The sequence below is a fragment of the Xiphophorus hellerii genome, chromosome 8, assembly GCF_003331165.1.
Source record: "Xiphophorus hellerii strain 12219 chromosome 8, Xiphophorus_hellerii-4.1, whole genome shotgun sequence".
Taxonomy (NCBI): domain Eukaryota; kingdom Metazoa; phylum Chordata; class Actinopteri; order Cyprinodontiformes; family Poeciliidae; genus Xiphophorus; species Xiphophorus hellerii.
The window spans coordinates 19840039-19860102 of NC_045679.1; the positions used below are offsets into that span (position 1 = coordinate 19840039).

A 20064-nucleotide genomic window follows, 5' to 3' on the forward strand; every position below is an offset into this window, starting at 1 on the left:
CATGACAGAAAAAAAACTGGCAAGCATCCGTGATTTATGAGAGGTCTTACTCTTTCAGAAAATTATTTCCATACTGATTGTATGCGAGACCTGAAATTAAAGAACACTCTTGATCATCTCCCTGGTTTTAATGTATAAAGGATGCGCTTATGGTCAGCTTCTAAACTCGTAGATCTCATCTCAAACATCCAACACCAGACACACTACAGATTTTATAAAGTCATGATTTTCAAAACAAAAAGGAAAACCATTTGTACAAAATAAAGTGTGTGCTTTGTTTTTACGTTGACTGTAAATCACTACACAGAACATGATGCTTATTTCCGGTTTTGCAGCTCTACTCTTGAGAAATACATAAAATTTACATTTGGTTTTTCTCATGCCTAAATGGGATCCATGGTTCGATTACAAACCTTTACTGCATGTTGTCCACCCCTCCTCTGTTTGCCCATTTCCTGTTTTGGTTACTGCAACTAAAGGCCACTAGTGCCACAAAATCAGAAAAACAAACAATAAATAAAAACTAGATTAGTTAAAATAATTGGAAGGTCAAGACGCAAAGAAAAGTGGAAAAGTTATTTGCAGCAGAATAGGCGCATTTGACATTTGATAACAGCCTTTATTATCTCTAAAGATGCTCAATACCAAAAGAAAGCTATAAGCTGTCACCAAATGACTGCTTTGTGCACTGTAGGACATAAATGTAGACTGATGACAGCCACATGCGGCATCACAGAAATGAGGAAACCAGCATAACATGTCCGCTTTAAGCATGGTAAATATGGATTTATTTCTGAAGCACATTTCATTGTGTGAATGGATAGCAGTCATAAAATGCTACTCATTATAAATAGCTTCTCACGTCTCATTTGTCTGAGCTCATTGAGTGAAGGATAAATAGATCTGTCCCTCAGGGCAGAGCGAGATTAACAGTACAGAGGAGAAAAATAGGAGAGGCAGGAATGTCTAGAAGAAAACAACAGAAGAGCGTTCTCTTATCGCTTCTTGTGCCTTATCTGAATGTGTAGCTCTCATCGTCGTACTCTAGGTCGTCCTCGTTGTCATCCCCCAGCTGTCCGTACCGAAACTTTCTGTACACCGTGCCATCCTGGCCCATGTAAACAATGTCCTCATCGTCGTCATCATCGTCGTCATCGTCCCTTTTCCCAGAGCGACGCTTACTGATGTCGACGAGCTCAGCCTCCTGGAAGCGGCCTCCAGACGTGGAAGAGGCGGAGGAGTAGCCGCTGTATATATTGCCGCCTCCAAACCCCCCGCCGGAACCGAGCTTTTTGTACCCGCGGGGCGGGAGGTCCGAGGGGCCGCTTTTGGAACGGGAGTGCCTGACGAGGAAAACGACACCGATGAGTCCCAGGACCAGTAGGATGGAGGCGATGATGAAGATAGTCAGGTTCCCTCTAGACTCCTCTTCCTCTTCATTCCTGAATGCTAAGTTTGTGCTGAGGATGCACTGGCCTGGAAAAAAAAAGCAACAAATCATCTATAGATGTACTCCTGTCTTGTAAATAGAGCTATGATGATGTGTTTACTGTGGTGTGAAATAGTGTTCGCCACCTTCCTGATTTCCAATGTTTTTTGAATGTTTGTCGCCTTTAAGCATCTTAAAACATCAAACCAATTGTACAATTAGTCAAAAAATTATACAAGTCAACACAAAATGCAGTGTTGCAATTGTAATACCCATTCTGAATAATACAATGCATACAGAAAAAAATCACATAATACCCCTCATCCCCAACCACACACAACCCACACAATAGAGAAGGTTTGTCATTGCAATGTGACAAAAAGGTTTAAGGACTATAATTAATTTTCCTACTGATTGAAGCAAAATGCTCTGCATGTAAATTAAAGCTGCATTGTCTAAATTAAGCAAAAAGATAATTAGTCACAGATACACAGATAGATGAGACCTACAGCCGAGCTTCATGTGTCGATCATTCACGTCTGTTATGCAGTCATGACTCCCTGTTTTGCACTTTTCCCAACAAGCATAGGTTTCCGGTAGCTAACCTCGAGTCTCGGTGCAGTTACAACAGTCCTGCTTTGGTGTTTCCGTATCCTTCCATTCCTCATCAAGGGGGCAACACAGCAGGCAACGCCCGCCTGCTTCCAAGATCGCCTGAGCAGAACAGGAAGTGCAGTTGAACGGACCTGGCCCCCGACACTCGTGGCAAGAGTCGTCGCAGTCTTCACACGAGGCGTCCGATTCCTGCTGAGGGACAGAGGTGGTTGAAGCAAGGTATAGCGTTTTCTTTTCCTTCATTTTTTAAAATTTTATTTTACTTTTAGCTCGTATTGTCAAGCTTCCAAAACGTTCTTTAAAGATTTGAGTAACAGCTTCTCTCCATGAGTCAATTAACATGCACCGGTACCTATCAAACAGTCTCAATCAGCAACATCACAGCGGGAGCAGGGCGATTTATTTAGAAAATGAGTCACCGCAATGAATTTCACTCTGCTGTTTGAGTCTGCTTCGGGTAGAGCGAGAAGTCTGTTTGAATCACATTATATGGTACCTGAGGCCCAAACATTAGCGATTATTTTGGTCAAGTACTAGGGGAATCTATTTTTAATTTTAAAAAGTTCATTTTAGTGAAATCAAAACCTGGAAAAGTGAGGTTACCTTTACAACAGGGTACTGGCCATTATCGCACATGGACTCACACCTTCCATCTGACAGCAGGTATCCAGGGTAGCATGAGTCACAGGACAGGGAAGCTTTTCCTGCACATACACATTTGTTTAAAGGGTAAATAAGGTGATCCTCTATATTCTAGATCTTAAGAAAAATTACAGAATTCCAGCCTTTCAATGACTAATTTTGTTGATAGCCTTATCAGTTCAGTAATAACACTTCTATGTCTTCAGTTTTATACTGCAGGTGTTCAGAATGGTCAAAATATAAGTTAAAACGAGTCCAATGCACTGCAAAAGTATTTACAGACCCTGAATGTTTTCCACATTGTGGTACATTGCAATCACAAACTTTTAGCAGAAAATGATTGCCTTTTTCCAGCATTTTTTTATAAGCTTATATCTGAAAAGTGTGGAATGCATCTATACATTTTCAGCCTGTAGTGAGACCGAACTTCGTAGAAACACTTTTTGCTACTATAGCGACAAGTCTTTCTGGTTAATTCCCAATCAGCTTCGTACAACTGTTTACTTAACGTTTTGTTCAGCGCAAAGTATTTGAGTATGGAAGTGAAAATATCACACTAACGAAATGTCTTTTTATTACAGGGTAAGTAAAAGCACATGGGAAGTTGGCTGGAGCTACACACAGGGCAATCACAGAGGTCACATTACATTGGAAATAAGAATGGCTGGAAATTCGGTCTCTACAAAGACTTTTACCAGTAGTAGAAGCTAAATTTATTTGGGAAAAGAATAAATTTAATTTTTCTTGTTTCACAAATGTACTACCTTATGATGGTTTCATGAAATCCCAATACTCTTCAGTTTGTGTTTGAGCACTTTTCAAAGGCTGAGATCATTGGTCAAGACACGGTAAATCTTTCCTTTTACTACACAGTATCCTTTAGGCCAGTCGGATTGTCAGGCCCGTCTTTCTCATAAAGCAAATTAATTTGTGATTGTTTGAAAATGAACCCCTTGTTCATTTCTTTATGGTGCAGCATAGATGCACAGTTTGTTTAGGAGCAAATCTTATCAGACTAGAAAAGCCAGGAAGAAATTTATTATTGTACACTGAGTTTGTTTCTCCTTGAATCCCTTTTAGTCTGTGCTAAGCACTGAATGTTTGGGTCATACCACAAGCCTTAGCGCTCCGAGGATTCGCTGACAGTTAGCAATTTGCATGCCAGTTATGCAGACTATTTTGCTGACGCTATCGCATTATGATTAGGAACTGAACTGCTCCTAATGTTGCTCACTTTTTGACAGATGCCTTTGTGCAATCATTATGATTCAATTCAACTGTCAGTGGCATAATTGTTTAAGTAATTCGCTGCCTATTTTCTGGATCATTTGTAATATTCCAAAGTGGTGCAAGCTCAGTTTCACAGGAAAATATGCAAAAACCAAGTTCTGTTCATTTATGTAAATCGTTGTATTATGACCCATTTATAGTAAAAAGTTTTTCAGTTTATCTTATAAATTTTCTTGCTGTAAGCTCACATTGTCTCAAATCTAGTTTTCTTTAAGCTCTGGAGTAGTTTGATGTGCACCTCCTCTCAGTACACATCAATGTTGAAGTAGATATCATCCTCTTGGAAAATTTGGTGAGGGAAGAGCTCCATCTCTCTGTGGAAAATCCACAGAGAGATGGATTTTCCAGCCATCTCTCTGTCACTGTTAACCAGAGCCTTAAAAGGCTTTCAAAGGATTTATGTAAATATGCGTAAATGATTTTTAACAAAAAGGAAAGATTTAAAAAATGATGTACAAGATATAATAAATCTTGCATATTCCATTTGAAATCAGGTAAGGAACGGACAGAAACAGGAGGCCTAAATGCCAGTGGGAGTAATTAGTGGACCTAAGTAATTAAATGTCTTGAAGCTTTAAGGGAGCTGTGACTGGAGGAGGAGCTGAGGGAAAAAGTAAGCAAAGAGTAAGTAAAACCTTACTTTTATTGCATCTTTGAAGATGTAGATCACAAAGAACTAAACACTAAAAACCCTTTTAAAAAACCAAACTAAGTACACAGAATATTTAATGTAAAGCGATTGTAAAAAGATCAGTTTTAGTAGCTTTTTAAATGCTCGATAGAATCCAGTTGCCTCAAGCTAAAGGGGGAGAAATTTCCAGAGTCCTGGGGCGACTGCTGAGAAGGTTGTGTCGCCTTTAATTTTTAGTCTCAGCACAACCAGCAGGCCTTGGTCACATTGCACTGGAAGCCCTTTTAAATGACAACTACGATCTTAAATTGTGCTCAGGAGCTGATGGGGAACCAGTGCAGCTGGATAAGTAGCAGTGTGATATGACAGATAAGGGCTGAAAACAGGGAAACGCTGTAAATATGACCACACATAAGATAAAGAAAGAAATATATGTTTTAATAGTAGGCTTTTAGGGCTGATATTTTTCTCAGATGGATATAATGATATTAAAAGTCAGAGAACCTAAATACAAGTTAAAAGGTACAACTTCTCAGATTGTAACAAAGGATCTTAGATCTTGTTGTAGATTTTGGGTTTGTTGTGCTTCTACTTGCAGATTACCTTGAAAGGTAACCACAAAAGGAAGAATTTGGTCAACTTTAGATCCTTACTAAGAAACTTTTGCAGAAATACTTTTTTCAGCTTATCTTTCAGGACTTAAGCAAATGTCTTTAGAAGACTGGTGAGTCTATCAATATGTGAATGTAAAAACTAATCTGCAGACAATTTACAGTGACTAAGTTAAATTAAAAATTAAAACCTGCTGGCCTCTTTTTTGCTTCCTCCTGACTTAGCAAAGCTATTATCAGATGATAATAAAATAATTATAAGGCCAATTCTTTTAGTTTTTTTACATATGGAGTTGAAAGAATATTTCCACAACAAATCTTTCTTTTTTTTTGCATCCTTCCTGCTGTGGAGCATCTTCAACTCAAAACCTCCAGCTGTGAAGCACATCTGCATCTCTGAAAGTCGGTAGAGATAAACTGTCCACAAATTGTCAAAGAACATACTGCGTATGATTTTGTCTCCTTTTTGATCACTAGGAGGGATGACCATTTAAAACAGAAGAAGTCAGATGAAGTGTGAGTGCAGACAGAACAACCATCCAAACGCAAAGCAGAGGAGCTAGAGTGAGAAACAAGTGGAGAGACTTTGACCTAATTTTTTTCACCATATCTTTATGCTCTAATGCCAATTTTCGTTCTTTTGTGCTTTCAGTTGCTCTTTTTGCTTAATCTGGAAACTTTAATAGCCATTTTGCCCATGGTTGAATTATATTAGCTCTATGTATAAAACGAGGTGCAGACCAGTCTGTTTTATAAAAACTGAATAGTTTTGAGGTTTGAAGAAGTTAAAATTGGCCTGGTCTCTCTAAAAAAGTGGGGGAGGTTAATTTATGCCTCCAGTGGTTATAATTGGCTTTAGTCTGACAGCAATTCTTCTGTCAGCTTATGTACAAAGTTCAGTTTTAATGGTTAGGAAAAAAAAAACACGTTCTGTTTTCTCTTTTTTACTGCATTTTTTTTATGTGTTTGATTCTGTAGGGAGTTCTGATTGCCCATCTCCATTAAGACCTGGGCCCAAAACAGGTATTTTAATTATTACAGAAAAGCCTCTCCTAAAAATTGGTCATGGGAATGTTTAAATGGCGTTTTTCAGGAGAGATTTTTTCTTCCCTTTCTAACTTTCGCTTAAGGACAACACACTTTTCTCAAATTCAAATTGTAGGTGGATGGATGAATGAATGGATGGATTGTTTAGACATGATGTATTTGTACATGAATTCTTGACAGTGGGAACCCTGTGAAAATGAAAATATTCACAGCAGTGCTTCAACAAATTAGTATGCACAACTCAGAACATTTGAGGTTCAACTGTATATGGCATATTTATATCCATTATTTACTATAAAAGTAATGAAATGGTTGTTCTAATTAACAAGAGCTTCCTGATTTCAGATGTTATCTAGATTAAATTAGATAACTTCTGATCTAATTCATTTACACTTCTGCTAAGTCGGTAGCATATGCGTAAAAGATAATAGAAATGACCAGATGTGTTGTCATTAATGAATATATAGTTCCACTATATCTATTATTTACTATGACATACTGCAGGGGAATTAAAAAGAGCTGCATACCAATCAAACAGTTAGATTAAGTTTTGGTTTACATTAGTGTGTCCTAATAAGACGCCCTTAACATGTGGGACTCTATTATAAATGTTTTTGTATTATTACTTAACAAATAGACTTTAAAATAGATGCATGTACCTGAGCATGTTCTGCAGCCAGCATGGCAGGGTTCGCAGGTCTTGTGTGCAGGGTCGTGATGGTAACCCAGAGGACACGACGGCAGGCAGCGGCCTTCTTTTCGCAGGTAGACGAGGCCCGGAGCACAGCTCTGGCATCCGTCCTCGCCGCCCTCAATGCACTCGCTGCAACTCGGGTCGCACTTCTCACAAATCCTTGAGACAGGGTTTCCATAGTGACTGGAGGACAGATGGCGAAAGTTATGATAGATTAGATTCAATTAAATGAAATGAGGTTAGAGCTTTCCCACGGGAAATTCCCTTTCACAGCCTCACATATAGTTAGACTCATCCAGCACAACCAAGATATGACAAGAAAAACAAATAACAGAGGGAATCCAGTCATAATGAAAATCCTCAAGTCATTGATGAGGGGTGTAGTGTTGTCCGCGCGCATCTCTGATGGTATGTAGCCTCTGTATCCTGTTTGCTTTCACTTGGGTATTTAACTGCACATCAATTTTCCGCCACATTAATTTGTCCCTCTCAGTTACTGCACTGAGCCTCATAAAGGAGCATTTAAATCCCAAACTAAATTAGAATGCATTTTAGAAACCTGTCTGGTGATCTTTTAGAGTCCACAATGACATTTTGCGTCCGGGCTGATCATTTATTAAGAACGACGCTAATGAATGAGGGGTGCAGCATGACGGTGAGCAGGTTCGGCTACCCATGCTGGCACGTCTCCACACACTCTTTGGCCTCTCGGAACAGGTGGGCTTTGCAGGTCAGGCAGTGGTGGCTCTGCTTTCCGACACAGGACTGACAAGAAGCATGGCACGGCTCGCATTTCGACTCCTCCTCAAAGTAGCCCGTTGGGCATTCGTCCACACAGGCGCCATCTGCACCGACACACATACACATATTGCAGAAGCACCAGACCTCTGAGAATTAACTCAAATCAAACCGGACTCACCGAGCAGGAGGTGTCCCTGATTACAGCTCAAACAGTGGGTTTTGCCTGGACCCGAACACCTGTAGCAGTATTTGTGGCAGAGATGGCATTCCCCGTCCTCGTCTGCGTACTGGTGAGGCGAACAATTGTTGGTCAATGGGAGACAGCGGTTGTGGCTGTCCAGCGTTTGACCCGTCCTGCAGCTGGTGCAGGAACCCATGTGGGGCCCAAAACATGTGAGGCATGACGCGTCACAATCTGGAAACATGAAAAATAATAATTACTCAATCAAAGGATGTTATCAGTCCATATGGTAACTACAACAGGGTATGTAAAGACTTCCATACAAAGGGAATTTACAGAATTAAATATTCAAAAGTTTTTAGCATTCAGTCACCTTACAAATACAAACTTCAATGTTCTTCACTGGGATTTTCTAAAAGGACTTTTTGAGATTATGGTTTTTTTTATTAACAGATGTGGAATCAAAACCCAGATGGATGTGTCGAACACCAATAACATTTGGGCCGACCTCCACCTCTGCTGCACACACAAACCACAACAAAGCAGTGCAGAATTGTGAACTTGAAGCAAAAGACATCACTTGCTGTTCAGAAATATATTATACAAAAAATATACTCTGAACACTTTTATTCACACCTGATTTTCTACGATATGTCTAAATAGAATCCTGTGAAACCAATAGTCTTCTTATGTCAATGTGTGATTTAATCTTAATATAAATACAATGGCGTTAAGCCCTCAAAGGTGTGTTGCTGAATATTAATGATCAAACAGCATTATGAAGACTAGGTTTTAAAACAATATCTCCAATCTTTTGTTCAAAATTACAAAGAGCATGGCACTTTTCCAATACACTGGCTGACAACCTAAAGATAGTAGGGACAAGAAGAAACTAGCAACAAACTGTCACCCTAAGCACACAATCCCACAGTAAAACATGGTGATTACAGCATCATGCAGGAAGTTTTTTTTTTAGCAGTGACAGGAAAAGTAAAGGGCAGATGGCTAGCAAACACAGATCAATCCTGGAAGAAAACAAGTTCATTCACATAAAATCTCTGTAAATTAAAATGGAGATTGTGATTTCGAAAGAGACAGAATTTAAAAAGGTTTAAAGAACACTTTTTCAAGGCACTGCGTACTTATTTACTACACAATTCACCTGACAATTTTTACTGGTCATGGTTTAAATATACCCTTTGTGTGCAATATATTCTGTATCATAGCAGTTTCACAGCACAGCAGTGCTTTTCCCCATCTTCCTACTGGCAGCTCCTTTCAGTAGCAACTGAAGTAGGCATTGAATAAATTTTTTTTCTTTCAGGTATACACCATCCTCTGTGTTTTTTGAAAAAAACCCCCAAAACAACCAAAAACAAAGCCAGAGCAGTGTGTCTTCCTCCAGGGAACTGTCAGTGGTATCACTATGCAGTTCCAACGTTTGACAGCTGCCTGTTAACCGTCGGAAAAGGGTTGCTATTTTAGTCTGAGCCATCATCGAGAAACACACTCAGGCAAAGTAGAGAATATAATTGAGGATATGCATGAAGGGTGCTCTTCGGGACAGAAGACTCAGTTTCAGAGGTGACAAATGACTTTGGCATACTTTGAGTTGCAGCAAAATGTTAATTAGACGAGGAGATTTTCCTGCAAATTTATCCATTTGAAGTCCTCTCTCCTAAAAAGCCTTTTGCACAAATGCATGTCACAATGTTTTGCATTGACTTACCTATGCACTCTCCTGTAACTGCATTCCTGTACGTGTCGGAGGGGCAAGGTGCCAGGCAGCCCCCGTTGTGCAGGACGGCCTCCGGGTCGACGCAGGCATCGCAGTCGTTGCTGTCGGGGCCGTCACAGAGAGCACAGTCGGCGTGACAACGCAGACACTCCCCTGTTTCGTCATCCTCAAAGAACCTCTCTGGGCACTCCGGCACACATTGGCCTTCGTGGAGAAAGTGATACTCCTCGCAGCCTGCAAAAAGAGAATGACTTTCCAAACAAATCTGGGAGCAAACATTACATGTCTGTGAAATGAAGAACAGTGTCTTAGATTTTTTTAAGAGGGACAGCAAGTAGAAGAAACATCATCATCTGTCACATTTCTAATATTTGGGCATTAAGACGAAAAAAAGACATCTGTATATTTTGATTTTATGAGATAAAAAATGGTCCAAAAATAAAATAAAAGAAACTTATGATGAACAAAATCTGAAACTTTACTTTCTAGCCCCACAAAAGCTAAAGTTAAAAATGAGTTTCTACAAATTATCATCATGATCATGTTCAAATATCAATCATGTTTCCATACCTGTGCATTGTCCGAGGGGGTCACAGTCCTGACAGGCGGGTGGGCAGCGACGGCACTCCTTGCCCTGGACAATGCGTGATGGAGGACACTCCTCAACACACTGGTGATCATGCAGGAGGAGAGGCTCGTCGCAGGTCAGGCAGTGAGTGGCATTTTTCTCACAGGAAGCACAACCAGCCGCACAGCTGAGACACAGCTGGCCTGCAGAATAACCCCTGCAGATATTTAGACGGATATCAGTGGGCTGATGGTGAAAAAAAATTAAATAAATAATAAAAATCAAATTGATTTTTATTATGTATTTTGGAGAAGTACACTCAGTATATTGAAATTTTATGTAACAGACCCACGAAAGAGCGCATCTCTGTGCAGTAAAAAGGATGATACATTGTTTTCCAAAATGTTCTAAAAATGCAGCCTCCCTGAGTCAGTACTTTGTAGAACCACCTTTTTCTGCAGGCACAGTTGCAAGTCTTTTACTGTAGGCCTCTACCAGTTGTGAGGATCTGGAAATTTACATTTTTGCTCATGTTTTTTTTTTTTTCTTCTGTAAAATACCTAAAGCTTAGTCAGATCAGATTGACAGAGTGTCCGTGAACAGTAATATTTAAGCTGCCACAGATTCTCAGCTGGATTCAGGTCTAGACTATTCTAACACATGAATATACAGTATATATATATATATATATATATATATATATATATATATATATATATATATATATATATAGATTCAAATCATTCTGCTGTGGTCTTTAGTTTGGATGAACATGGTCAACCATGACTTTCTTTTGGGCACCACACCACAAAGATTTGGTATGTCAGAAACAAATCTGACCAAACAAACCTGCAGTCTGGATCTTTACATGTTTTCCAGCGTAACCATGAAACTCTTGGCTATTTCTATAGTTACTGATCTCCCCTTTTGTGTCTTGGTTGGTTTGAAGTTCTGCCACACGACACCTTGAGATGTTTAAAGAATTGGATGTTGCTTTATGACACAATTCTGCTTTTTACATCTCTGCAAATTTGCTTCTGTGTTCTTTTGTCTTTGTAATGCTATTTGCTGTTGTTGTTCCCTAAAAAAAGCCTCTGATTACTTCACAGAACAGCTGGATCTATAAGTAAATTAGGTGACTGTTGAAAGTAATTTAATGTACTGGATTTTTTTTAGCTGTATTGGAATAAAGGGGATTCACAGGTTTCCTTGTTTATGCATTGAAATGGTGTGAAATCTTGATAAAAGTCAATGGAGTCTGTAATGATAACGTCACAAAAATGCGTTTGAGTACTTCTATAAGGCAATTTATATTCTGACTGTGTTTATTATCCTGCATCAGCAAAATTATATCCTTTCAGCATCATCCATAACTCAATGAAAACGCCTGGAAAATAACATGTGTTGAGGAGAATGAAGCTACACCCATAAATTGTTGTGTTTTGGTTTCATTTATTATACAATTTGACTTCTATTGCATATGAAAAGATCAAAGAATCTGTCTTAAGTGCTCCTGGGCTACACAAGCAAATGGACGTGCACCATTTACTCCCACGGCTCTTCAATAAAGAAGACAACTAATAATTTATCCAGACAAATACGAGCCTGACTGTGTGTGGAAATTTGGTAGAATTTGAATATGATAAGAGCTGCATGTCTAAACTAGACCTGTCAGTGCTAATGGAGCGCTGGGAACTATGTCTATGTCTGGGAACATCACACTTTAATGACCAATGAAGATAACGTAAGAAAAAAATAACAAATATGTCTGCACATATGTGAATTAAAAATTGATAATACTGTAAATACACCATATTATGTCCTGAAAACTTACATTTTTACAAACGGTTAAACATCAGCTGTCAAGCAGAGCTAAAGCAATTGTGAGCACAGTTAAATGAGCCAGAAATTAAACTGAAACAGGACATATTCCTGACCTGACACACTCTGTAACACACTGTCCGTTCTGCAGGAACAACGGAGCCCTGCGCGAGCTCTGACAGCGGCTGCAGCGCCGAGCATCGACGCACAGCGAGCAGCCCTGAGGGCAGGCCTCACACACGCCGCTTAGTTGGCTGGCGAAGAAACCCGCAGAACACTTCGACACACATGTCTGCTGCATGGTCAGAAATCTCCCTGCAGCAAAAAGAGCTGGATGTAACCTGTTGCAACAGTTAAAATATAAACCTGCAGCCGCGGCTCTGAGAGGTGATTGACAGACCTTGCCCACATTTTGTGCACTGGTTTTTCTCCGGTCCGGAACAGAATTCACAGGATGGGTGACAGTCTTCGCATACCCCATGATCTGAAGGGAAAACAAAGCAAGGGCTGTGAGGGTACACTCGTGAAAACTTTTGTTAGAAAAGAAGAGGAAGCCGAGTCTTGATCCAGGACCGGCAGAGTAACTTAGTGTGGCTTTATCAAAATGATAATCAACAGAAAAGAAACTGCAAAGCAAAGACACAATTTAGGCATGAAACAGCAGGTCGTCATGTTTATAACATCTTAGATAAATTTTAAACAATGACAAACTCAACTACTACAGTATGTGTTAAGGCAAGACCTTCTGTAGCTTTATGTTAAAGATACAGCTTTCAATAGGTAAAAGGTCTACTATGCTGTTGAAAATAAGTTTTTCCAAGTCATCTTTCCAACCTTACTTTCAGTAAGGTGTTGAAAGTACCTCTCTTAAGCACAGAGTTCATATCAGGCACAAGATGACACCTTCCACATTGGTAAAGTACATGAATGCAAAGCATCAGACAAACTTCATTTTTTGAGATTACTATGGTAGAGGAAAGTTCATTATTCACAGAAAACCTTGGGCTATCAAATGCATTCATACATACGTTTTTATGGAGTAGAATCCAACACAATACACTTTCATCAATTTCAAAAGGAAGTCTTGGATGCAGAAGTTTGAATTTATCGCTGATTTTTGGAAATCCAAGCACGGTCACCCCTACACACACAACGTGTCTTGTGTGAATGAGGTTAAAATTTCCCTCACTAGTTTCAGCTTGACCGCACTCTTTGAAGTCTCTTGGCATAAATATGATTGGACCTGACCACTATTCTTATCAGAATTGGTGGAGTTCAGTACAATTTTGTGCGTTCCTGGTTCCTAACTTGCATTTAAAGATAGTCCCCAAATGTTGGGGTTGAGAATAGGCCCATTCTAGTGTATTTTATCCATTCAGGAACACTCAACTCTCATGCTTTGGACTCTATTGTGATTTAGGAGATAAATATGTTGCATTTAGAGTTGTCGTTAGTTTCCTTTCCATCGCTTCCCGTTTTGTGTTGGATAGGCTGGCCTTTTCTTTTCTGTGTTTTCTTTACTTCCTGTTTTCTTCTCTAATTTGTATTATTTTATTCTCTTTGTCTTTGTTCTCTAATTGCACTCTCAGCTGCTTCCACAGCTCATTTATCTCATCTGTTTCTTGTTCCACTCATCATATCTCTTTGGTGTACTCCACATTGGTTCTCAAGTGACAGCTGGTTCATTTGCTCCATAATGCTCTAGTCTGTCATCGCTTCCCTCCATATTCCTGGCTTGTATTTGGATTAATTTAGCTTTATGACCTTATTCTTATGTTTATGGATAAGGTCATAATCTTTTTGTATTATTAAGCATCTTTGTGTTTTCGCTCTACCTCTGCCATAATTTTGGCTGATTTTTTTGTTCTCTACACCCCACTGCTTCTTTTGTAGTTCACTGTGTCCAAGTGTAAAATGCTGAGCTGAGATGAAGTCGGAGAATTCAGACTTCATCTCCTGCATAGTTCCAGCTACTTGTATCGCTGGAACCAAATACCATATCATGATGCTACCACTACCATGCTTGAAAGACTGCTACCCTCCAAGGATACCTTTCATTACTGTAGCCAAATGATAAAATTTATCACAGTTTTTTTAAAGAGGATTTTTATTTTGCAACAAGAAATTTGCTAATTTAGAAGAAGTATTAAAATAAATGAAATAAAATAAGAAGACATTCATTGCCATGGTGAGGGTAAGTAAACTTTTTTTTATCAGAACTGTATTTTTAACCTTTAAGTTACCTGTCCAGTTTTGTCAGAGTTATCAAAGCTCTTATAATTAAGAGTACCCGTCTCACACTAATTTTCTTGTTGTTTCCAAGTTCTCCACGGAGGGAACAAAATGTTATAAAGTCTATCTGTTTGACATTTGTTCTGTTTTGAGTCCGTACGGTGGTAGAGGGTTCAGGGACAGTGGCACACAGACCAATTACCCTCCACTATTTCATTCCTGCCCCTCTGAAAGTGGCCAAATCCCTGCTTCATTAAGAGCAGACAGTCGGATTAGCGGAATATAAGTTATTAGTCTCACCGTTGAGAAAGGTCCTAATGGGACAGACCTCGCGTTCCGGCACGCACTCCTCGTTTGCAAGCGTCCTCCCCTCTTCACACGACAGGCAGTCTTTGTTCTCCGGGCCGCTACACGTGGCGCAGTCTGGGTGACACTCTTCACACTCGTTAAGGTCTTCATTGCCGTAGAAACCATCGGGACACACCGAGACACACTTCCCCTCTGGCAAGAGAGGGTGAGAAGATTGTACTTTGTGATACAAGAGCTGGATATAACCCATTCCAAAAATAAAAAATAAAATAAAAATTTGGGATTTTTTGGGATGCTTCCAGTCAAAAAAAACAACAACAAAAAAGAACTGAATTTAGAATTTTTCAGAATTGAGTGCCATGCAAAAGTACTCAATTTTTACATAATTGTCATATTTTAATCATAAATTTCAATGTGTTTTGTAGGAATTTGACAATGCAAAATAGAAAGTAATTGTGGACTGGAAGAAAAAAACTACACAATTTTCAAAGCAAATCAGAAAAAATTGGGGATTTGTATTCAATGAAATGTAAAAAAATATTGCAAAGAAGGAACATTCTTTAAAAAAAAAAAACGGAAACTAAACACAATGATTGGTAGACTTGAACAACTATGATATTAATATCTAATTTAAAAGACACTGAAATTACATTTAACAGTCTAATTCAATTTTCAACACTGCAGTGCAGAGCTGTATTTGTTTGAATAAGAGTATTTATTTTTCCTGTTTTGTTAATTATTGTCAAACAGATTTATATGTGTGATGAAAGTGTCTGCTAATCTCCCAAAGCACAACATCAAGTTTACATAAGAAAATATAAGAGAGGAAAGACTTATTTATCGATAAATAAATAAAACCAGGGATCTTTTCTCCACAATGGAATTCAAGCATCTCATTTAGAACGGTGATGACCTTCTGTGCTTTAAAATGTGTCACATTCTGACTAGGACTTATGGTTCAACAGAATGATTTTTTTATATAAATATATAAACAGTAAATTGTAAGCCACCCAGAAGTTAAAAAAATATATTAATTCCATTTTCATTCTGCTGTCCTTGTGAAATTCTTCCAGCAGCTCTGAGGGCATTTGAAATGTTAATTACGTCTCCAAACTTTTTTTAATCCGTGTTCCAGAAATGTCCCACTCCGTCCTCATCACATAACAAAGATACCACAGAGGACGAAGCGCTCTTCCTCAATGTAAAATGCTACTTACGAAACATCTCACTTAGTTGCCCTGCCCAGGAAAACACAAAGCTTCCAGGCAAAATGAAGAATTTATAGAATGCTGATTATCACTGTTATTTGTGACATGACGCGTCAACAAAATGTAAATAATAAATTAAATACAAACAGTAAAGAGTTCCAAGTCAGTGAAGTAAACGTGAGCCATGAGAACCTCAGCTTAAGGTCATGAAAAAATTGCAACAATGAACTAATTTTGGATGCACAGCCAGAAAAACACAGAAACAAGACTGGAATGATGACAGCCTGTGGGATTAGCAATCAAAATGTTTTGGGATGTGTGTCACAATTATAAAGAAATTAATTAAAACAGAAAACGTAAGGAGAAAGTTAAAACAGATAGGATACAGGATTGATCCCATTTGAAAATGATAAGGAAATGATCAGAGACACATCTTCATGAAAGGCAACTTTATTTATGTAGCACCTTTCAGCCAGAGACAACCCAAAGTGGCTGCTAAATAGTATCTGGGGAAACTGCAGCCAAAAATGTGTAGATGCTCAACATAGTAATTTATTACAAAATGTATTTTGTTCAGAGTTAAAATATGCATAATAATATTAGCCTATAGTCCAGTGTGATTTAATGAAATGGATAATTTATCATTGGTAGGTAACCCAGCAAAGTAAAATTATTAAAATTCAAGATGCCACTTTGAAAAGGAACTTTTTATTTTACATAAATATAGGGTCTTACTGTGGGCATAATTTGTATTTGTATTTGTAGAATTTGTATTTGTAGAAAGAGAATATCTTATAAAACACTTAAGAAACATTTCCAGCAGTCTTTCTTTGACATTCATTTTGCCACCATGATGGAAACTATAACACTGTGGGCGTCTCTTCGCCAAGATGAAAATCTCTAAGTAGGGAAAGAGTGCATCTATTTTTGTTAAAATTGTTACTCCCTTCCTTGTAGTCTGCTGTGCTTTATCTAAATGTTTGTAACTACACAGACATCCTCTGTGCACCTTTGCATATGGTATAAACAATCATGCTGGGCCGCCGTGGACAAATATTGGATTTTTGTCTGGTGCACCTGTTTTTTGTTGATTTGGGTGACAGTTATAGGTCAATATTTGATGAAAAAACCCAATGATGGCCACTGGTTTCAGTCTTCTTGTTGAAACCACCAGATTTTTTTTTGTTTGTTTTTTAAATTTCATATTTCATAAAGATTACAACCCTATGCTCACAACTAAGAGGTGGTGCAAGAGAAACAAGCAAAGATTCATTCTCACACTTAGGAGTGGGAATGAGATGTTTTTTTTCACATACTTTTTCTCATGACAAAGCCTAGTATTATTCTACATCTTTTCTATTATAAGCCTTACCTGATAATAAAAGGTCCGTCTCACACCAGTAGCACTCGTGTTCATCACAGCTCATGCAGTTGTCTTCACATGGAGCGCAGGTCATCTCCTCCTCCACGCTGTATGACTTTGCCGGGCAGTTTTTGTAGCAGCCATCCTGAAAGCTGATATTAAAAGCAACAGTCAATACATGCAGTCATGAGAACATAGAAACCCACTCAGCTCTCACAGCCGAAAATAAGCCTTTTCCGGTCAGGTAAAGAGGCGAAATGAAAGGTAGACTAAAGAAGAGAGGTGAGATCACACGCGGCAACAGCGAGGCACACTGCCTTACTTGTAAAAGCCCTCAATGCAGGACAGACAGTGCCTGGGGTTATCTGTTGAAAGCACAGAAAAAACTCAGCCCTCTTTATTATATAGGAATCGTATGAAATGAAACCCTGTGCACTTGGGTCTGCATAGATTGACACGGCAGCTTCATCTTTTGTAGGTTTTCATTTCTAGAAAAAAAAACAAAACATGACCATTGCTACTGAACTGTGACTTACACAGAACACACTTCCTGCAGCCTTCCTCGCAGGGCATGCATTCTTCGTAATCTGGATCCTCCACCTCCCCTGAGAGCACAGGCAGCAGACAAAGTGACAGGAAGGGAAAAAAACAAAAAACAATCAGAGCAGAAGGCTTAGAAAGAACTGAGGGGTGGACACTACGTGATCCAAGGTCACAGATTAGACGTCTAGAGATCTGCCTCATAAATAATGGAGTGACCTTCTCTACCTTCTCCACACTCCAGCTTCACACACCGCCCATCAGACACGTAGAACGAGGAATTGCACTGCAAGCAGTGGTTTGGGCTGGAGCAGAGCCGACAGTTTTCCGAACAGGGCTGGCAGGTTTTCTTACTTGTGTGGTAAAAGGTCTCAGGACAGGCGTCCAGACACTGACCTTGATGCAGGTAACGTTCCACTCCAAATTTATCTAAAAAAAACAAAACATTAAAAAATACATTAGTGAATGACATGTTGATTTAATTAAATCCCCCTCACCCCCAGTCATATTTGGTGTCTTACATGTTTTATCAATCAGAACAGCTACGTATGAATTTGGAGTGAACCCTTCCTCTAACACACAGGTGCCAAACTCAAGGCCCGCTGGCCAAATATGGCCGACCGTATCTTTTTATGTGGTCCTCTAGACTCCAAATCAATAAGTCCTTCCAGTTTTTCACAAATCTGCAAAATTCACACACAATCAACAAATTTCCAATTTTTTTTCTGATTTTACTGCAAATTTTCTCAAAACTGGTCAAAAACATTGAATCCCTAACTGATATGGCGAGTGATAAAGAGTCACATTTATCATCATACATTACCGCAAATATTGTCAAAATTCCTTACAAACATTTCTAAATGGTCACCATCTGTAGTTATGATTGCAAAAAAGAAAACTAAAACAATCACAAAATCCCAGAGGAACAGCTATTTATTAATATTTTCACAGTTGAATTGGTTTCTTCAATATATTCTGGCACAACCGGCCCTTTAAGAACATTCCGATTTTTGATATGGCCCAAAATGAAAATGAGTTTGACACCCCTGCTCTAAGGAGACAATTGGAATCTAACTGTGCCAGCAAAGGCTAAAGCAAATACTACAGAGAGGCCAATTCAATTTGTCAGCCATCTTCAGCACACATGCTGACACAGAATGGTTTTCTTGTCTTGTCTCCTACCTGTGTCACAGCTGGTACAGTTGGCAGGCCCTGCATCCATACATGTGGCACATGTGTGGTCACACAGGTGACACTGTCCACCTGAGCGGTACTTGCCCTTTGCACATTCCACCACGCAGAGCCCCTCTTCCAAAGCTCTGTAGCCAGCGAAGGGCAAAAAAACAAAGACAAATCAACACATATAAATTATGTCTTTGTTAATGAGCTGAGCTCATTTACATCCCAGCATGCACCATATGGAACATTTACACAGATGTAACTGAGAGCGTTAAGAAAGATGAGGGAGAAAAAGACATTAACATAATATCTGAAATGAAAGGTAACATGAGGTAATTATTTGATGTTTAAGTAACCTGTTGATATCCAATAACGTTCACTGATTCTGATTATATGAACAATATGATGACCACTAATACATGTTTTCATAATAATTAGCTGTAATTTCAGGTTACAGTGTTTAAAGCTGATGCAGTTTTAAGTATTTGGAAGTATATTTGTGGTTTATTTGAAATTTGTATCTACGTCTAAGATAAACTAGGTGGAGGGATTCATTTCCCCTTTGACCCTGAATCTAAAACAGCCAAGTGTAACTCACCGTGAAGAGCTGCAGCTGATGCAGTCCTCTCTTCGCGGCCCTGTGCACTTCAGACACGTTGCATCGCATGCGCGACACACCCCATCACTGTCCTGATACTCTCCTGACAGACAGCAACAGAAGCATGCTGACTCAGAAATGAATAGCCGTCTGAGGCAGAGCGGAAGGCTTAATGTCAGATGCAGAACAGAGAGGGAGGCACGTAGGACCAAATGGCTCCACATTTAAACAAATATTTAAAAGGCGCCATGCTTTGCATAATCTCAGTGGTGTTTGCAAATGTGTTAAATTAACTGGACTGTATTATTATTATTATTTTGCCTTAAAAACATCAGAAAACCGAGGGGGGGAAATACAACAAGGTTTATTTTCCAGGAGCATTGAGGCCAACATGTAATAGAGGAGGGAGATGGTTGACTGACCATCTGTGCACCCCGTGTTGACAACACACACTCCCTCCTGGAGGCGGTGACCGCTGGAACAGCTGCTGCAGTTCTGTCGACTCGGCCCGGCACAGGTGAGACAGCTGGAGTCGCACCTGAGGAGAACAGCACAGAAATTCAACACAAAATGCAGGGAAATAAGCTTCCCACACTCCGTACAGGCGCGCAACAACAACACACTCGG

At 39.2% G+C, this 20064-nt stretch overlaps 1 protein-coding gene across 1 annotated transcript in view; it reads right to left on the reverse strand.

The window, feature by feature from the left end:
* Nucleotides 1–113: 113 nt before the first annotated feature.
* Nucleotides 114–20064, reverse strand: part of pcsk5a (proprotein convertase subtilisin/kexin type 5a) — a 33018-nt gene continuing 13067 nt past the window's right edge. The window contains exons 20-37 of the mRNA XM_032569952.1: nt 19860–19975; nt 19438–19540; nt 18843–18979; nt 17889–18089; nt 17657–17725; nt 17443–17485; nt 17130–17272; nt 14541–14741; nt 12409–12492; nt 12125–12323; nt 10190–10404; nt 9611–9853; nt 7879–8115; nt 7633–7804; nt 6925–7142; nt 2648–2748; nt 2035–2233; nt 114–1476 (exon numbers count right to left, since the gene is read on the reverse strand). Of these exons, the coding sequence (XP_032425843.1) occupies nt 1013–1476; nt 2035–2233; nt 2648–2748; nt 6925–7142; nt 7633–7804; nt 7879–8115; nt 9611–9853; nt 10190–10404; nt 12125–12323; nt 12409–12492; nt 14541–14741; nt 17130–17272; nt 17443–17485; nt 17657–17725; nt 17889–18089; nt 18843–18979; nt 19438–19540; nt 19860–19975 (3145 nt within the window). The 3' untranslated portion in view covers nt 114–1012. The remainder of the gene's footprint in view (nt 1477–2034; nt 2234–2647; nt 2749–6924; nt 7143–7632; nt 7805–7878; nt 8116–9610; nt 9854–10189; nt 10405–12124; nt 12324–12408; nt 12493–14540; nt 14742–17129; nt 17273–17442; nt 17486–17656; nt 17726–17888; nt 18090–18842; nt 18980–19437; nt 19541–19859; nt 19976–20064) is intronic.